Source organism: Sarcophilus harrisii, chromosome 1, assembly GCF_902635505.1.
Source record: "Sarcophilus harrisii chromosome 1, mSarHar1.11, whole genome shotgun sequence".
Classification (NCBI taxonomy): Eukaryota; Metazoa; Chordata; class Mammalia; order Dasyuromorphia; family Dasyuridae; genus Sarcophilus; species Sarcophilus harrisii.
In genome coordinates, this window is record NC_045426.1 from 649652724 (window position 1) to 649669371 (window position 16648).

The 16648-nt window shown below is 42.7% G+C and overlaps 1 protein-coding gene and 1 long non-coding RNA gene across 3 annotated transcripts; one reads left to right on the plus strand and one right to left on the minus strand.

The window, feature by feature from the left end:
• Positions 1 to 6413: 6413 nt before the first annotated feature.
• On the plus strand, positions 6414 to 15826 carry CCDC130 (coiled-coil domain containing 130). 2 transcript variants are annotated; one of them, XM_023496770.2, is made up of 10 exons: positions 6414 to 6993; positions 8756 to 8798; positions 9123 to 9176; positions 10253 to 10335; positions 11347 to 11402; positions 12728 to 12788; positions 13782 to 13924; positions 14005 to 14177; positions 14806 to 14944; positions 15182 to 15826. In XM_023496770.2, the coding sequence occupies exons 2-10, from the start codon at positions 8796 to 8798 to the stop codon at positions 15571 to 15573; spliced, it is 1104 nt and encodes a 367-aa protein (XP_023352538.1). In that variant the 5' UTR covers positions 6414 to 6993; positions 8756 to 8795; the 3' UTR covers positions 15574 to 15826. The 2 variants fall into 2 exon arrangements, with proteins under 2 accessions (XP_023352538.1, XP_012397553.1); XM_012542099.3 differs by lacking the exon at positions 6414 to 6993 and adding an exon at positions 7000 to 7347.
• LOC116420760 lies at positions 9814 to 12745 on the minus strand. The gene is made up of 2 exons (XR_004231178.1): positions 12658 to 12745; positions 9814 to 10462 (listed from the first exon to the last, which is right to left on the minus strand). It is a non-coding gene; the product is annotated as an uncharacterized LOC116420760 (long non-coding RNA).
• Positions 15827 to 16648: the final 822 nt, after the last annotated feature.

The following is a 16648-nucleotide window of genomic DNA, read 5'->3' on the forward strand; positions in this document are numbered from 1 at the left end:
TCTGAGGTATTTGGGATGTCCCAACTATAGGATATCAGGGGAGAAAAGAATGAGGAGCTTACCTTGACAAGGAACGAAGCCGGGGAAGGCCATTTTCTCCCCATATGGGCTACCAAATGTTGAGGTTCAAAGGAGACCACAAAAAGTTGGGGTTGCAGACCAGTGTCGCAAGAAATGTCAAAAAAATTTGCAGGTTTGGACCCATCTCCAAGTCAAGAGGCAAAGTTTGTTATAATTGTAATGTCAATTGAAGTAGGCTAAATTCCAAAAGGATTTAGCAAAGAACTAGGAGCAAGAAGATAAATTTATAGGGAAAAGACAGAGATCTCAAGTTTCATATCACTGATATGCTAATTTTATGGCTTAGAGGTAGAATTGAGAAGTGGTCTAGTATGCACCTCACTACTGAATTTTTTGGTTTAGGGGGAAATTGAATAGTAGTCTGATATGCACTTTACCATTTGTCTCAGAAACCCTGTTATCACTGACCAACAGATTGTTATCTGGCAGCCAGCATTGTCTGTGGAACTATAGCACTCCCAAGACCAGATGGCTTTAGGATTACTGCCATATCTCTCCTAGAAGCTGCGCCCCATCACCAGTAAAACAACTTCAAAGCAAGCTAGCCCACTGAGCTCCTGAATACTATCTTCTATAAATACCATTTCTCATTACCTCTTGTATCATCTGTCCCTGATTTCCTCCTGATCTTCTGCTTCAGGATCTGGCATCTCCTATACTCTCTCTGGCCTTCAATGTATCAATTAAGCCTCTTTTCACATGCTAGGGACTCTAGTTTTTCCTAACATTGCTTTCCCTTCATTCTCTCTAACTGATTCTCCAACTCCTTTGCAGGATCTTCATCCAATACACTGATTAATCCTGAGTCCCCAGAGGCTTTATCCTGGACCCTCTTTTCTGCTTCCTCTATAGTATTTCACTTAGTGATTTCATCATCTCCTTTGATTTCAATTAGCTCAATGCAAATGACTCTCAGATATATTTGTCTAGCCTAACCTTTCTTAACCCCCAGTCTCCCATCTCCAATTGCCTAATGGACATCTTAAACAGAATGTCTTAGACACATTTTAAATTCCACATGTCCAAATCTGAACTCATTCTTTTCTCTTTTTTTGGTGGAATGCAGTCAAAGCAATTTTGTTGTTAAATTCAGTTTAAGTTCCAAACTGTCTTTCTCCCTTCCTCCCCACCCAGCAGATACACACACACACACACACAGAGAGAGAGAGAGAGAGAGAGAGAGAGAGAGAGAGAGAGAGAGAGAGAAAGAGAGAGAGAGATTCTGCTCTTTTTATTCTTCATTATTTCATGCAACTCTTTCCACGTTTATTTCCTTTCCATATTTTTCTAAAGTCAACCTGCTCACCATTTTTTGGACAATACATGACTCCTATCTCCCCCCCAAAAAGCACCCCCTTCCTTTTCCTAACTTTTCTTCCTAACTCCTTTCCTTTTTGTTAGAGGAACTACCAACTTCCCAGTCACAAAGACCTGAAATCTAAATATCATCAGTGACTTCTTAACCCACTTTCTCTCACATCCCCCCTCCAATCCAATCAGTTGTTAATAATTGTCATCTCATTTCTAACTTTGTAACTTCTCTGGTATGTCCCTGACGCTATCACATCCCTAGTACAAGCCTCACATTCAGATTATTACAATGGCCAATGTTTGGTTTCCCTGACATATGTCTCTTCCTACTCCCACCTGTCCTCTATTCAGCTGCCAAAGTGATCTTCCTAACATACAGGTCTGACCATATCAGCTCCATACTCAAGGAATCCCAGGGATTCCTTATCATCTCCAGGATCAAATACAAAATCCTCTGTTAAAACATTCAAAGCCTTTCAGAACTTGTCCCTACACACACACACTTTTCCAGTATTACTCCCCCCTTTACTTATTCATTAATCCAATGACACCATCTTTCTTACTGTTCTTGGAACACAACACTTTTTTTTTTTTTTTTTTGGAGAACACAACACTCTTATCTCCCCACCCTTCTTCATCTCCTAGCTTCTCTGCCTCCCTTCAGGTCTCAGCTAAAGTCCTACCTTCTGCAAAATTTACAATTCCTACTTAATTTTAGTACTTTGAATTAGACCCTTGATTTTTCTTCTATATAATATTTATACATAGTTGTTTTCATGTCATCTCTGCCACTAAACTATGAGGAAATTGTTTTTTAGTCTTTGTTTCTCCACCCCTTAGCACAGTGCCCAGCAGTTAATAGGAGCTTAAAAAAACAGTAGTTAAGACTCTTATTTATGCTGTGAAATTCATGGCCCCAACAGTACTTAATCATCCTAGAACTCCCAGTTATTTGAGTTATAATTTCTGAATTTTAACTTTCAAATGAAAAGTCATAATACATATCAGACTGATAATAAATGAACTTGTGAAATGGGGCAAGTATGCCTACTTTTTTGAATACTCACCAAGAAAGTTCATAATGGCAGCAAGAATTGAGGTTGCAATCATACTTTAATAAGGTACCTACAGTATGGAGGCAAAAAGGAACAGAAAGTACATTGACAAGAGGATAAGGGAAGAAATGAGACAACCACTATGAGGAAGAGGGAGGAAAAAGGGAGAGGCAGGAAAAAGGGAGAGGCACTCATTTATCTCAGATTAGATTTGGGAGCACTGGAAAAGTACTGAAGGAAATGGGGAGCAGGAGTTTGAGATCTCATCTTCTACAGGGTTTTGAGGAGAAGACTCTTACCTGATGCATTAACATAGTCCAATAATCTCAAGGTTATCAGCCAAATTTTGATGTCAAACTCTGTACCACTACACACTTCTCAGATTGGCTAAGATAATAGGAAAAGATAATGATGAATGTTGGAGGGGATGTGGGAAAACTGGGACACTGATACATTGTTGGTGGAACTGTGAACGAATCCAATCATTCTGGAGTGCAATTTGGAATTATGCTCAAAAGGCTATCAAACTGCATACTGGGTCTATATCCCAAAGAGATTATAAAAAAGGGAAGAGGACCCATAAGTTCAAAGGATATGAACAGATCAGATAAAGAAACTGAAACTATTTCTAGTCATATGAAAAGATGCTCCAAATCACTATTGATCAGAGAAATTCAAATTAAGAAATTCAACTCCAAGATGCCACTATATACCTCTCAGATTGGCTAACATGACAGGAAAAGATAATGATGAATGTTGGAGGGGATGTGGGAAAACTGGGACATTGATACATTGTTGGTGGAACTGTGAACGAATCCAACCATTCTGGAGAACAATTTGGAACTATGCTCAAAAAGTTATCAAATGGTACATACCCTTTAATCCAGCAGTGTTTCTATTGGGCTTATATCCCAAAGAGATCTTAAAGAAGGGAAAGGGACCTGTATGTGCAAGAATGTTTGTGGGAGCCCTTTTCGTAGTGGCTAGAAACTGGAAATTGAATGGATGCCCATCAATTGGGGAATGGCTGAATAAATTATGGTATAGGAATATTATGGAATATTATTGTTCTGTAAGAAACAACCAGCAGGATGATTTCAGAGAGGCATGGAGAAACTTACATGAACTGATGCTAAGTAAAATGAGCAGAACCAGGAGATCATTGTACACTTCAACAACAATACTATGTAATGATCAATTCTGATGGACGTGGCTCTCAACAATGAGATGATCCAACCAGTTCCAATTGTTCAGTAATGAAGAGAATCTGCTACACCCAGAAAGAAAACTATGGGAAATGAGTGTGGACAATAACATGGCATTTCCACTCTTTGTTATTGTTTGCTTGCATTTTTGTTTTCCTTCTCAGGTTTTTTTATCTACTTTCTAGATCCAATTTTTCTTGTGCAGCAAGATAATTGTATAAATATGTATACATATACTGTATTTAACATATATTTTAACATATTTAACATGTATTGGCCTACCTGCCATCTAAGGGAGAGGGTGGGAGGAAGAAGGGTAAAAATTGGAACAGAAGATTAATAATAAAAAAGAAAAAGAAAAGGACACACATATGCAAAAATATTTGTAGCCCTTTTTGTAGTGGCAAGAAACTGGAAATTGAGTAGATGCTGAATAAGATATGGTACATGAATGTTATGGAATATTATAGTTCTATAATATAAGAAACAATCAGCAGGATGATTTCAGAGAAGCCTAGAGAGACTTCCATGAAATGATGCTAAGTGGAGTAGAACCAGGAGAACATTGTATTATACACAGCAATAGCAAGATTATTCAATGATCAGTTCTGATTGATGTGGCTCTTTTCAGCTGCGAAGTGATTCAAGTCAATTTCAATGGTCTTGAAATGGAGAGAGCCATCTGCAACCAGAGAAAGGACTGTGGGAACTGAGTATAGATCACAACACAGTATTTTCACTTTTTTAGTTGTTTCCTTGCATTTTGTTTTCTTTCTCATTTTTTTCCTTTTTTCTTGTGCAGCATAATTGTGGAAGTATGTATACAAGAATTATATACAGTTTAACATTTAGATTACTTGTTGTCTGGGGAAGAGAATGGGGGAAGGGAGGGAAAAATTTGGAACACAAGGTTTTGCCAAGATGAATGTTGAAAATTATCTGTGCATATGTTTTGAAAATAAAAAGTTTTAATAAAAAAAATTTTAAAGTCAAACATCCCCATCATCTCAAAGTTATCAGCACCATTCGGTGTTCTGCAAATCTTACTTTGGAAGACTGTGACTTACACACCACAGGACCAAAAAAATCTTTGACAACAAAATGTTGGTGATTTCCCCTGATCCAGCACATTCAGCTATAATTGTTGGTTAAAAGAGGTTACAATTTGGTATTTGGGATGCTTTATAACTGACTTTCACGGTCTCCTTTGAAACCTTACTTCCTATCCTGAGTAGAAAGGGATGTGAGTAGTCAGGGGGACCAAAACAGGATACTATCTTCACACACACACACACACACACACACACATATATATTATACATATGCTGATGGACCATAATGCACTGCCAGTGTCTAACAGTCAATGTTCTGACTTCCAATAGGTGTTCTCAATATATTTATCTGAAGGGTAAATTTCTCACTTCCCCAACAATCTCTGCACAAACCACCAGATGGCAACGGACCCAAGCCTACTGCATATATGCCTCTGTGGACGAGCCTGGACCTGAAACAGTCCGACTCTTCTGGTACCTCCCTGGTTTTCTGGGCATCTCTAAGATATAGAACGTATGAAAATCATTATATTTCTGAAATTAGTCCAAATGAATTTCCATGGCCCCTGTTCTCTTAAGATCAGACTCAGAACCAATAAACATTTATTAAGAAACGACTACAAGCCAGGTCCACAGCTAAACACTGAGAATACAAAGGAACCAAAAAGTTATCAAACTGTGCATACCCTTTGATCCAGCAGTGTTACTACTGGGCTTATATCCCAGAGAAATCTTAAAGAAGGGAAAGGGGCCTGTATGTGCACGAATGTTTGTGGCAGCCCTTTTTGTAGTGGCCAGAAACTGGAAACTGAATGGATGCCCATCAATTGGAGAATGGCTGAATAAATTGTGGTATATGAATGTTATGGAATATTGTTGTTCTGTAAGAAATGACCAACAGGAAGATTTTAGAAAGGCCTGGAGAGACTTACACGAACTGATGCTGAGTGAAATGAGCAGGACCAGGAGATCATTATATACTTCAACAACAATACTATATGATGACCAGTTCTGATGGACCTGGCCATCCTCAGCAACGAGATCAACCAAATCATTTCCAAAGGAGCAGTAATGAACTGAACCAGCTACGCCCAGAGAAAGAACTCTGGGAGATGACTAAAAACCATTACATTGAATTCCCAGTCCCTATATTTATGCACACCTGCATTTTTGATTTCCTTCACAAGCTAATTGTACAATATCTCAAAGTCTGATTCTTTTTGTACAGCAAAATAACGGTTTGGTCATGTATACTTATAGTGTATCTAATTTATATTTTAATATATTTAACATCTACTGGTCGTCCTGCCATCTAGGGGAGGGGGTGGAAGGGGGGAAGGAGGGGAAAAATTGGAACAAGAGGTTTGGCAGTTGTTAATGCTGTAAAGTTACCCATGCATATATCCTGTAAATAAAAGGCTATTAAATTAAAAAAAAAAAAAAAAAAAAAAAAAAAAAAGGAACCAAGTCTCTGCCCTCAAGAAACTCATAATCTAGTGGGAAATGGAGTGAGGGGGAAGATGGAAGATTAGAGATAAGCGAAGCTGGTGGTGGTGGGAGGGGGGAAGTGATGCTGTAGCCCAGGTGGGACCATCACCACAGCCCCCTCCCCCGGTCCTCGAGGTAGCAGCGGGGCACGAGACCACGGAGGTTTGTTTCCTCTGGTGCCTGGAAAAGCCAAGAATTTGCTGGGGCGAGAAGCCACGCGGTTTCAAAAGCGGATGACGTGCGAAGAGAGCCCCGACCGCAACAGCCGGGAGCTGCGGAATCTTTCCCCACCCTGGCCCAGCAGCCTCAGCTCCGGAGTTGAGCAGTTGTCACAGACCGGCAGAACAGAACTTGCCTCAGGGCCGGCCTACGCGGAGCAGTCCGGATCAGGTAGGCCAGAACTTGCTTCGCAGCCCCGCCCCTCTCCCGAGCCCGGCCTATGGGAAGCAGTCCCGGTCATGTGAGGTAGAGTCGGCCTTCAAAACTCGGGGCCGACCTACGCGGAGCAGTCCCGCTACGTGTGGTAAATCTTGTCTCGCAGCCCCGCCCTCCCCCTACACTGAGCCTGTCGGGTCAAGTAAATAGAACCTCTCGAAGCCTCGGGACCCGCCTACCAGGAGCAGTTCCCGTCACGTGGGCCAGATCTTGCCTCGAAGCCCCGCCCCTAGCCTCGGGGCCGGCCTACGCTGAGCATTCCAGAGGTTTTGTAGGTCTGGCGGACGACTCCCTCGTCACGTGAGTAGGGCGGGCTTGGACACCGCCTTCGGGGCGGCGCCGTCTGATGACGTAGGAAGAGGGCAGGTAAGCGCTGGTGGAGGCGAACGGAGGTGGCGGCAGGGCGCGGGTTTTTCCCGGGCCTTGGAGCCTTCATACCCCCGAGCGGTCCCAGAGATTCCGGGACCGATCTCGTCTGACCTGAAGCCTATCCCCGCCGCCGCGGTGTCACCGGGCGAGACACCGCCCCGGCCCCTAGTGGCGGAAGAGAAGGAGCAGGCCGGGGGGAGGGAAGGCGAGCGGAGAGGGGGCGGTCCTGGTCCGGAAAGGCTGGGAGGGGGAAGGGGTTTAGCGGCGAGCTGTCAACCTTATCCCCTGCCTCCCCAGCCCCCGTCCTCCTGCAGCCTCGAGCCCCTTCTTCTCTGAGCTCCCGCTAACCAGGTTTGTTCAAAAAATCATAGAACCTTGACGCCCAACCCTCACGTTTTACACACGGGGAAACTGAGCCCCCCGGAGAAGGCGCCACTGATCCAAGGTCACACAGACCAGAGGAGCCAAGGCAGTCCCAGGGCTTGAAAGGACAGAAGGTCCTGCTAGTTAACTTTTGCGAGTGGCAGAAATCCTGTAATTCGGCATGAAGTAATAAGAAGAGCTCACTTTGAAATTGGAAGAGGAGCTCAAATCCCATTTTACAGCTGAGTGTTAGACAAGTCATTTCCTTCTCTTCTGCCCCTTTTCTGTAAACTTAGGGAAATGGACTAGTTGGATTAGTTCTGAATGTTATAATTCTAGTGCTGTGAAGATAATAATCATAATTTGCAGACGTAAATGGGAGTCCCGGGTTGATCCAGGGCTAGACGCAAATTTCTTCACTAGACTTAAAAGCATGATTCCCTCTTTTTCAACCCCATGATTAATCGAACTCTGGATTTCAGTGGGAGTTCCGAGGGACATTTTGTGGTAGAACCTTTCTTTTAGCCCTAACTTCCACCTAAAATAGTATTAGGGAATCTATCATCCATTAATTTGTTTAAATTCATCTTCAGCCACTTCATATTTCTCACTTGGACTACTTCCTGAGGGAGATGTGTAGGACATGAAGTTACTGAATATCAGAGCTGGAAGGGACCTCAAAGATCATCTAGTCTAGCTCCAAGACACCACATGGTGTCATTGAAAGAGTACTAGGCATAAGAGTCAGGGAGACCTGGGTTTAAATTCCAGCTTTAACACTAGCTTTGTGAGAGTGGGTAAATTATGACTCAGTTTCCTTGTCTGTAAAATGAGAATGGTAATAATACTCCCTTTAGCTGCCTTATATAGTTGTGAGGAAAGCACTTTGCAAACCTTGAAGCCTTATAGAATATAGCTGTTATTACAGAGAAGAAAGAGAGGCTTAAGACTTACATAGTATTATAATAGCTACTTCATAGCTGGGACAGAACTCCAAAATGACTCACACTCCAGGTCCAGTGCTCTTTGTGTGGTACAACATTGTCTTGTGTATGCTGTGTAAAGCATTTTATTCATCCTAGAACTTCTTCAAATATGGGATACTCTCTAAGTCTGGCATTCAGGGATTGGTGAACAAATCCTTCCCTGATATTATGAACTTTAATATATTTTGTCTTTCTGACATAATAAAACCTCATATTAGTTGGTCATTTATGAACTTTGGGGAAGATTACCCATTCCCTTTAGAGCAGCTAAAACTAACCCCTTGCCACCTTAATCTCTAGTGGGAAACCCAATGGATCACCCAAACTTCCTTGAAATGTAGAAAAAGTAAGGATATTTATGTGTATTTTGTGAACCATGTACAATTTGGATATTTGATTGTTTTATACAGGTTGGACATTCAGTTTGCTTAGAAATCGACATTTTCCAAGATGGTGAGTTGAGTGAATTCTGCAGAAATAAATTCAGCCTCTAAGAAATTCCCAGAGTGCACAAGTTGTCAGTTCTACCCCACCCCCACCCCCCCACCTATTGGCCCAGCCTTTTCTTACCTACTCACAGATTTGTATGCCATAAGGAACCTTAGTTATGATTTTTTTTGTCCTAATAACAGTGAATTTTCACTGAAGAGGCATTTTTCCCCTGTATGTCATACTGTTCACGTGTTTCAACTATTCTTGGGGATTTCATCTGATTCATACAGCTAATGTCAAGATATCTGTTTTGTGTAACAATGACGCCTTATTTTATATTTTTAGGGTGAAAGAAAAGGTGTAAACAAGTATTACCCTCCAGACTTTGATCCAACAAAGGTAAGGGATCCTTTTGTTTCTCCATCAAACTATGGCCAAGAAGACATCCATATGGAAATATGGCCTGTGATCTAACAGGTCTAATGTTCAAATGAATGGCATAGGAAAGTGTCAGAAAGACTGCATCAGGCAGTGGCAAGGCCTGGGTTTGATTCTCAACTCTGCCAATTACTAATCCATTCTCCTCACAGATTTCCCTAAATTGATGATGTCACTCCTTTGCTCAGTAAATTTCCATGGCTCCTTGTTGCTTCTAAGATCAAATAAAAGCACCTCTGTGTGGCCTTTAAAAGCCTTTTACAATCTGGTTCCAACCTGCCCTCCCAGTTTTACTCTCGACTTCACTTCATGTACTCAGTGGGCCAGCTAGATTGGCATTTTTGCTGTTGCCAATGCACAGCACTGCCTCCTCTGCCAGTGCCTTTGTCCTGCTGGGTCCCAAGGTCAGAATCATTTTTTTCACCTGCTACCTCCTGGAATCCTTTGCTTCCTTCAAAGCTCATGAGCCATTCATTTGCTTATGCCTTGTCCCTAAAATATTACCTAATCTGTACAGATTTACAGATGCACATACTTTCTCTTCATATAGCATATAAGCCAACCAAAGGCAGGAATTGTTTCATTTTTGCATCATATATCACCCATAGCAGACAACTGTTATTTGTTCACTGTGAGACTTTGGGCCTATCCCTTCACCACCCTAGGCCTCACGTTTCTTTATTTGTAAAATTAAATGTTTGGACTGGGTGATCTGTGAGATTACTTTCAGTTCTGAATCTGTGACTCTGTGATACAAACGTGAGGATCTTAGAATGATGACACTGTTCAAGTGTAAAAGGTGGTCCAAATTACTGGACTCTTCCCCAGGTTTCACCTTGGCATCTGCTTGTCTTTGTATGGGGTGCACTTCCTCAGCCTCCCAGAGTACTAGTAATCTCTATAACAGAATTGATGTGATGCTTTTCCAAACTTCCTTCAGGCATTTTCCTACAAAAGCTGTGGTCTTTGGAGAACATTGGGCTGGGCATTGACCAGTGGTGATTTATTCTTTAGCTTTATTCTCTTCTGTCTCACAGCATGGCTCTCTCAATCGATACCACCACAGCCACCCACTTCGGGAGAGGGCACGGAAACTTTCTCAGGGCATTCTTGTCATCAGGTAAAGGTGTTCCTCAGATCCCTGTGTTAGAGCCCTTGAATCTGGAGCCCCTCATTGATAAAATAAGTGAGAGGAAGAATCTAGATGATGGGAATTTCCATTGGTATCATAATGAGGAGAATAATGTCTGGGAAAGATTGGATGTTAATGTTACTTCTCTGGACTCCAGATCTTGTCTGAGGAAACTAGACCTCAGGACTAAAGCAGAAGGTGCCCTAAATCATAAACCTAGGGTATTATTAAAACAAAGGAGAAGCTAGATGGGCATTCCCATCCCACCAGCCAAGCACCCTGACCTGGACTAGAGGTACAATATCCAAGTTTCCCTATGTGTCTTTTTTATTTTCCCCCCAGTAAATGTGTTACTTTTTGGTCATCCTATTTATTTATATGAGTCTTAATTATCATCTTAAAAGTTTGCTTCTCATTGCCTCTGAGAGAGAGAATCTATAAGGGCTTATCCCACAAGTCTTTATTAATTTTGATTGGCATCAGTTAGGTATGAGTAGGAGAAGAGCTAATGGAAATACTTCCTTAGATCAGTACAAATGATAGTGGGGGGGGGGGGGCGGTTATGGGCTTTTGTTGTGATAGTATTTATTATTCAGTACTACCTATACATGTGTCCAGTACCTTACATAAAGTTGCTCCATAGATGTTTATTGAATATGAATTACTGAATATGTCTAAGAGATTTCATTTTAAAAAATCATCTCCCTATTATTTCTGGGGGGGATTTTGTGTCATGGCTGGAAGGTATAGTAAATAGCCCCCCAAAATAAAATTGCCTTGGGGCAGCCTCAGCATTATATTTTTTTCCCAAGCTGCTGGGCACACATGATCCCTGCCTTCCTCAAGAATTGGCCATTAGTTCTTTGTAGATTATGGTAGAAACAATCTTTGAATGTGTTTCTTACCTCTTGGGTAATGATCCCAAGTAGACATTTGAAAACATTGCACTTCTTTATTTTTGGGGTTTTCTTTATTATTCTTTATTTTATTTATTTATAGATTTGAGATGCCCTATAACATCTGGTGTGATGGCTGTAAGAACCACATTGGCATGGGTGAGTCACCATTTTTCCCACCAGCTCTACTTATTGATTTCATCTCTGAAATATCTCTTTTCCCTGTCTCTTACTTTGCAGCCCCCTCTGACACTATCCTTGTTGTGGACCCTTCTCTGTTACCTCTTCTCTAGATAGGGCTTCTTAACCTTTTCCCTCTTTTGACCCCTTTTTACCCATGACATTTTTACACAACCCCAGGTATTATAGGTATATAAAATAAAATATAAAAATGAAACATTTATAATAAATCATAATTTCACAACCCCCATATTCAGTTATGTAACCCCATATGGGGACTCAACCCATACTTTAATAAGTTTTGTACTACACTATTTTTTATTTTGGGGGGCTGAGGCATTTGGGGTTAAGTGAATTGCCCAGGGTGACACAGCTAAGAAATGGTAAGTGTCTGAGGGCAGATTTGAACTCAGGTCTTCCTGACTTCAGGGCTGATCCTCTATCGACTGCACTACCTAGCTGCCCCTGTTCTACACTATTGTAACTGAATCCCAACTTCTATTTTTCCCCTCTGTAATTCTCCTTCATGGCCTTGGTAATCTGGAAATTTAATACTTTTCCAAATGTAGAACTCTGGTAATCGCGTCACTCCCCTGTTCAAAAATAGCCATTGTTTCTCTGTTGCCCACAGGACACCCTTTCATCCTCTGTTTCATGTGGAAGAGGAGGAGGCAGGCCTAGATGACCTCTGAGTTCCTTTCTAGCTCTAGATCTGTAATCCCGTGGCTATACCACATTTCACAATTCCCTTCTCTCCATCACACACACATGGCCCTACAGCCAAAGTGGATAGCCACCTGTTACCCAAACCCATTTAGCTCTCTTCACCTCTTTTTTCTGTGCAGTCATATAGGCCATCCCCTATGCCTAGTAAATTCTCCCTGTGAATCTCTACGTGTTAAAATCATCTTTTTTCAGGGCCTAGTTTCTTCTGAGACATTTCCTCTTAGTCCCCAAACTCTCAACTAAAAATATTCCCCCTTCTCTCATTTTTCAGAATAATTTTTGGGAACCTTTTCGTTATACTTTGTATATTCTGCCTTGTTTCATATTTATTTATATGCATATATTATTATTATTACATATTATTGTAATTATATTTTACATATCTGGTATTCCTCTCCTTTAGATTGTTCCCTTGAGACCAGGGCTATATTATTTCATTTTTGCATCCCCAGTGCCTAGCACATTTCCTTATATTCAGTTAGAGTTAATGTTAACTGAATGGACTGACCTGGCAAAGCATTGCTATATGCCCAGAAAGCTTTCCTGAATCTTTCATTTGTTCTTCCCTTCCTTGCCAGGTGTTCGTTACAATGCTGAAAAGAAGAAGGTTGGCAATTATTACACAACCCCCATCTACAGGTGGGTGTATTGGTATATTGAGTACTCTGGGTGCCTACAGAAAACTCAGACGCTTTGGGGGGAAAATGAGTGAAAGGGGAAGAGAACAACTGTGGCTGGAGTCATTGTAAGCAGCCCAGCTCCATTCTGGTGGGAGAAGGGGACCAGGACCCTGCATGAAACACCATCTCCCATCCACTGTGGCCTACACTAACCCCACTGAGGACCAATGGCAGGCCTGGGGTGGGCACAGTTGGGTTGGGCCTTGCTCTATAGGAGAGAGCCGCCACATAAAAGGTGGAAAGTACCAGCTATTCTTCTTTCTATGCAAAGGACCTTGTGATTGAGAGCAGGAAGAGAAATCTCAGTGTGCCAGCCCCCTACCTGGTGCCAGCCCCCAACTTGCTCCAGCAAGAGAGATTTCCTAGCCCAGCTGGAGCTCTGCCAGGCCTGCCACTCAGCCTCTCACTCTCAGCACCCCTCAGGCCACACTGTGCCTCCCACCCTGTCTGCTCTGATCCCAGGGCGATGACCCAGCCCTGGTCATGTGACCCTAGCAAGTCACAGCCACTGGGCCTCTCTTCATCTGTGAAATGGGCCTGGTGTTGTCAGTCTCTGCCTTCAGATGGTGAAAAAGGAACTTTATAACCTCTTAACACGATAGAAACAAGAGATGCATTCAGAGGCAGCACGGGGTTATGGACTGGGCTGGAACTCTGGATTTGATCCTCTCTTAGGCCTCTGGCAAATCACTTGTGCTCTCCAGGTCTCAGAGTCCTCACCCATTAAGTGAGGAGGTAGAAGTGGATTCCCTTGGTCAGTTTTGAATATTTTCTCTTAACCCAGCTCTTTATTTCCACCTCTCCACACAAAGAGCTCCTAGCCCAATGGTCCCTTTCTGTGACTCCTGCTGAGCCCACCTTCCACCTTTGACTCTTTGAGATTTAACTGGCAACTCCCTAGAGTATAACGGTTCCATGATCTCATGGTTTCTGTTGGCAAATTCCTCTCCAGGTTCAGAATGAAATGTCACCTCTGTGTCAACTACATCGAGATGCAGACAGATCCTGCCAATTGTGACTATGTGATTGTGAGTGGTGCCCAGAGGAAGGAGGAGCGATGGGACATGGCAGACAACGAACAGATCCTGACCACAGGTGAGCCCTGCCCTCTAGCCCCAGGCCTTCCCCTGCCCCAGAGCAGGACCACCAAATATCTCACCCCATTTTCCTTCTAGAGCAGGAGAAGAAACAGAAGCTGGAGACTGACGCCATGTTCCGCCTGGAGCATGGCACCACAGACCAGAGCAAGTTGCAGAAGGCCATTCCCAGCCTGTCCAACATCCAGGAAGCCCAGAGCGCCTGGAAGGATGACTTTGCCCTTAACAGCATGCTAAGGAGAAAGTTTAGGGTGAGGAGGGCTGGGGCTTAGGGGAGACATTTCTGAATGCTGGGCAGTCACTGGAGGCTGCTGCCTTTCAAGCTGAACTGCTCCGAGGAACAGGCCATCAGTCTCTGCCCAGAGCTGTGAGCCAGAATAGATCCCTCTCATCTTCTAGTCTAAGCTAGCTGATTTGTCAGAGGAGAAAACTGACGCCTAAAAGAGTTAAACGGAAAAAAAAAAAGTTAAATGATTTTCAGTGGTCAGATAATGAAGAGGTTTATAGGGTCTAGAGCTAGAAGGAGTCTTTGTTTCATCTAATCCAACCCCTCATTTTACAGACTAAAAGAAAAAAGAGAGGCTCAAAGGGATTTATGAGACTTTTTAAAGGTAGTATTTTTTCAGTAGTAATCAGTGTGTGAATCCAGGTCTGTTTCCATCACATGGGTAAGACTGGCTAGAGAAAGTAAGGCCTGTCTGGATTGCCATGTCAGCCTTGGAGCAAGGGAGCCAACTGAGCCTCTTGTCCTTGCCGAGGACAGAATTCAGTTCTTGAAGGGCAGTGGTCAGGAGGAGATTTCTATTCACTTCTCCTCGTGTTTTTCCCATGCTTCCCTCTCCATCTTTCTTTCCTCCTTTTGCCAATCTTTTACTTTAGGAAAAAAAAAAGGCCATAAAGGAAGAGGAGGAAAAAACACTGGCTCTACAGACCAAGGCGAACCTCAGTATCCCCCTGGTGCCTGAAACAGAGGAGGACCGGAAGCTTGCTGCTCTGCTCAAGTACCACAGCCTGGACTGTGCGTCCTAGTCTTATCATCTGTTGTGGACCAGGAGTTGGGGTGGGGGTGGAGGGTGGGAGATAGATTCAGGGGAGTCACCTTCTTAAGGACAAGGAGGGAGAGGGAATATGAGAGTAGGAGAGGGAGGGAAGTTCTTAATATTGAGTACATGAGAACCTGTCTGGAGCACATTAAAAAAATACTCTGGGATGGCTCTTACCCTACTTTTTACTCTGCCTCATCTCCATTTGCCAGCATATGAAGACAAACAGAAATTGAAACGGACAGAAATCTTCGGCCGCTCCTGGTTCCCTTCTACCCCAGTACATGGGGCCAGCAACAGCAAGGTGAACAGTGTTCTCAAGAAACTGGCAGTTAGCCGAAAACCCATGCCCAGCGCATCCTCCATCACTAGCAGTGACTTAGGAATTGTACGTCGGAAGTCCAGGGATGGCCTTGAGGGCCCTCAGGAATCAGGCGAAGCTCCAGAGCCAAGTGCAATGAAGGAGGTGGATGAAAACATCCCAGGAGGATCTTCATCGGAGACACACTATCCCCCAGATGTGGAAACACAGGGGGGTCCCAGCAGCACCTCCATCCTCAGTTCTTCTCTAGTTGCAGACTATTCAGACTCTGAGAGTGACTAATAATGACTAATATTATCATTCCCTCCATCATCCTAAGCTACCTTCCCCACCAAGAAATCCTCACTCCCCCAGGGAGGCTTCCACTTGCAAAGAGACCGTATATGGATGGGCTTCTTCCCACCAAGCTTTCCTAGAATGAGAAACTTCTTTTTCCCTCAAGACTTCAATTTTTTGTAAATAATTGGGTTTTTATTTATTTAATTGAGGAGGGAGTCTGTGTGGTGTCTGACTTGAATCTCCAACATGAATTTATTAAACCCCCACCTATTAAATCCAGTTGGTGCATCAGATTATTAGATATAGACAGCAGTCCCTCCTTTCTATATTGGAATGGAGAATAAGCAGTGTTAAAATATGGAAACTAAATAAAGACCCCAGCCATGGTTCCCCTAAGTGATTCCGAAGAAATCAGGGGATTTAGATCTAGAAGGAACCTTAGAGAAGGCAAAGGAATTGATCGAGAATACATAGGTCTCACACATACACACAACACATATATAAATACATACATATGTTTTATACACTGTATGCAGCAGTTGTGAGAATGTGTGTGTTTATGATTTGTTCAGTCACATCTGTCTCTTGTGATCCCATCTGAGGTTCTCTTGGCAAAAATTGGAATAGTTTGTTCTTTTCCTTCAACACATTTACAGATGAGGAAACTGAGACAATGTTCAGGGTCACACAGTAACTAGTTAAGTGATTTATATGATTTATACGTACACATGTGTGAAATACAAGGTTTCATATCTACTACCAGCTACTGTCAAATACGTCATTTAAATATTACTATGCCCATTTGATAGATTAGGAAACAGGCTCAGGCAGGTTTCCTGACTCCAGGTCCAGTGTCCTTTCTGTTAACTTTACTGCCTATATAGGCCAATTCATCCTTGACTTCTTAGTTCTTTCTGGATACAGATGGAACAGAAATGCATTCGTGGTCAATTTCCATGAAAATTGGTGGAACAGTGAAGACAGATCTGTCCCAGAAGTAGCTGTTAAGGAACTATTAATTCCCTTTCACCCTTCCTCCTGCCATTGTCCTGAGGGGAAAAGTTTGAGCAAGTTGGGA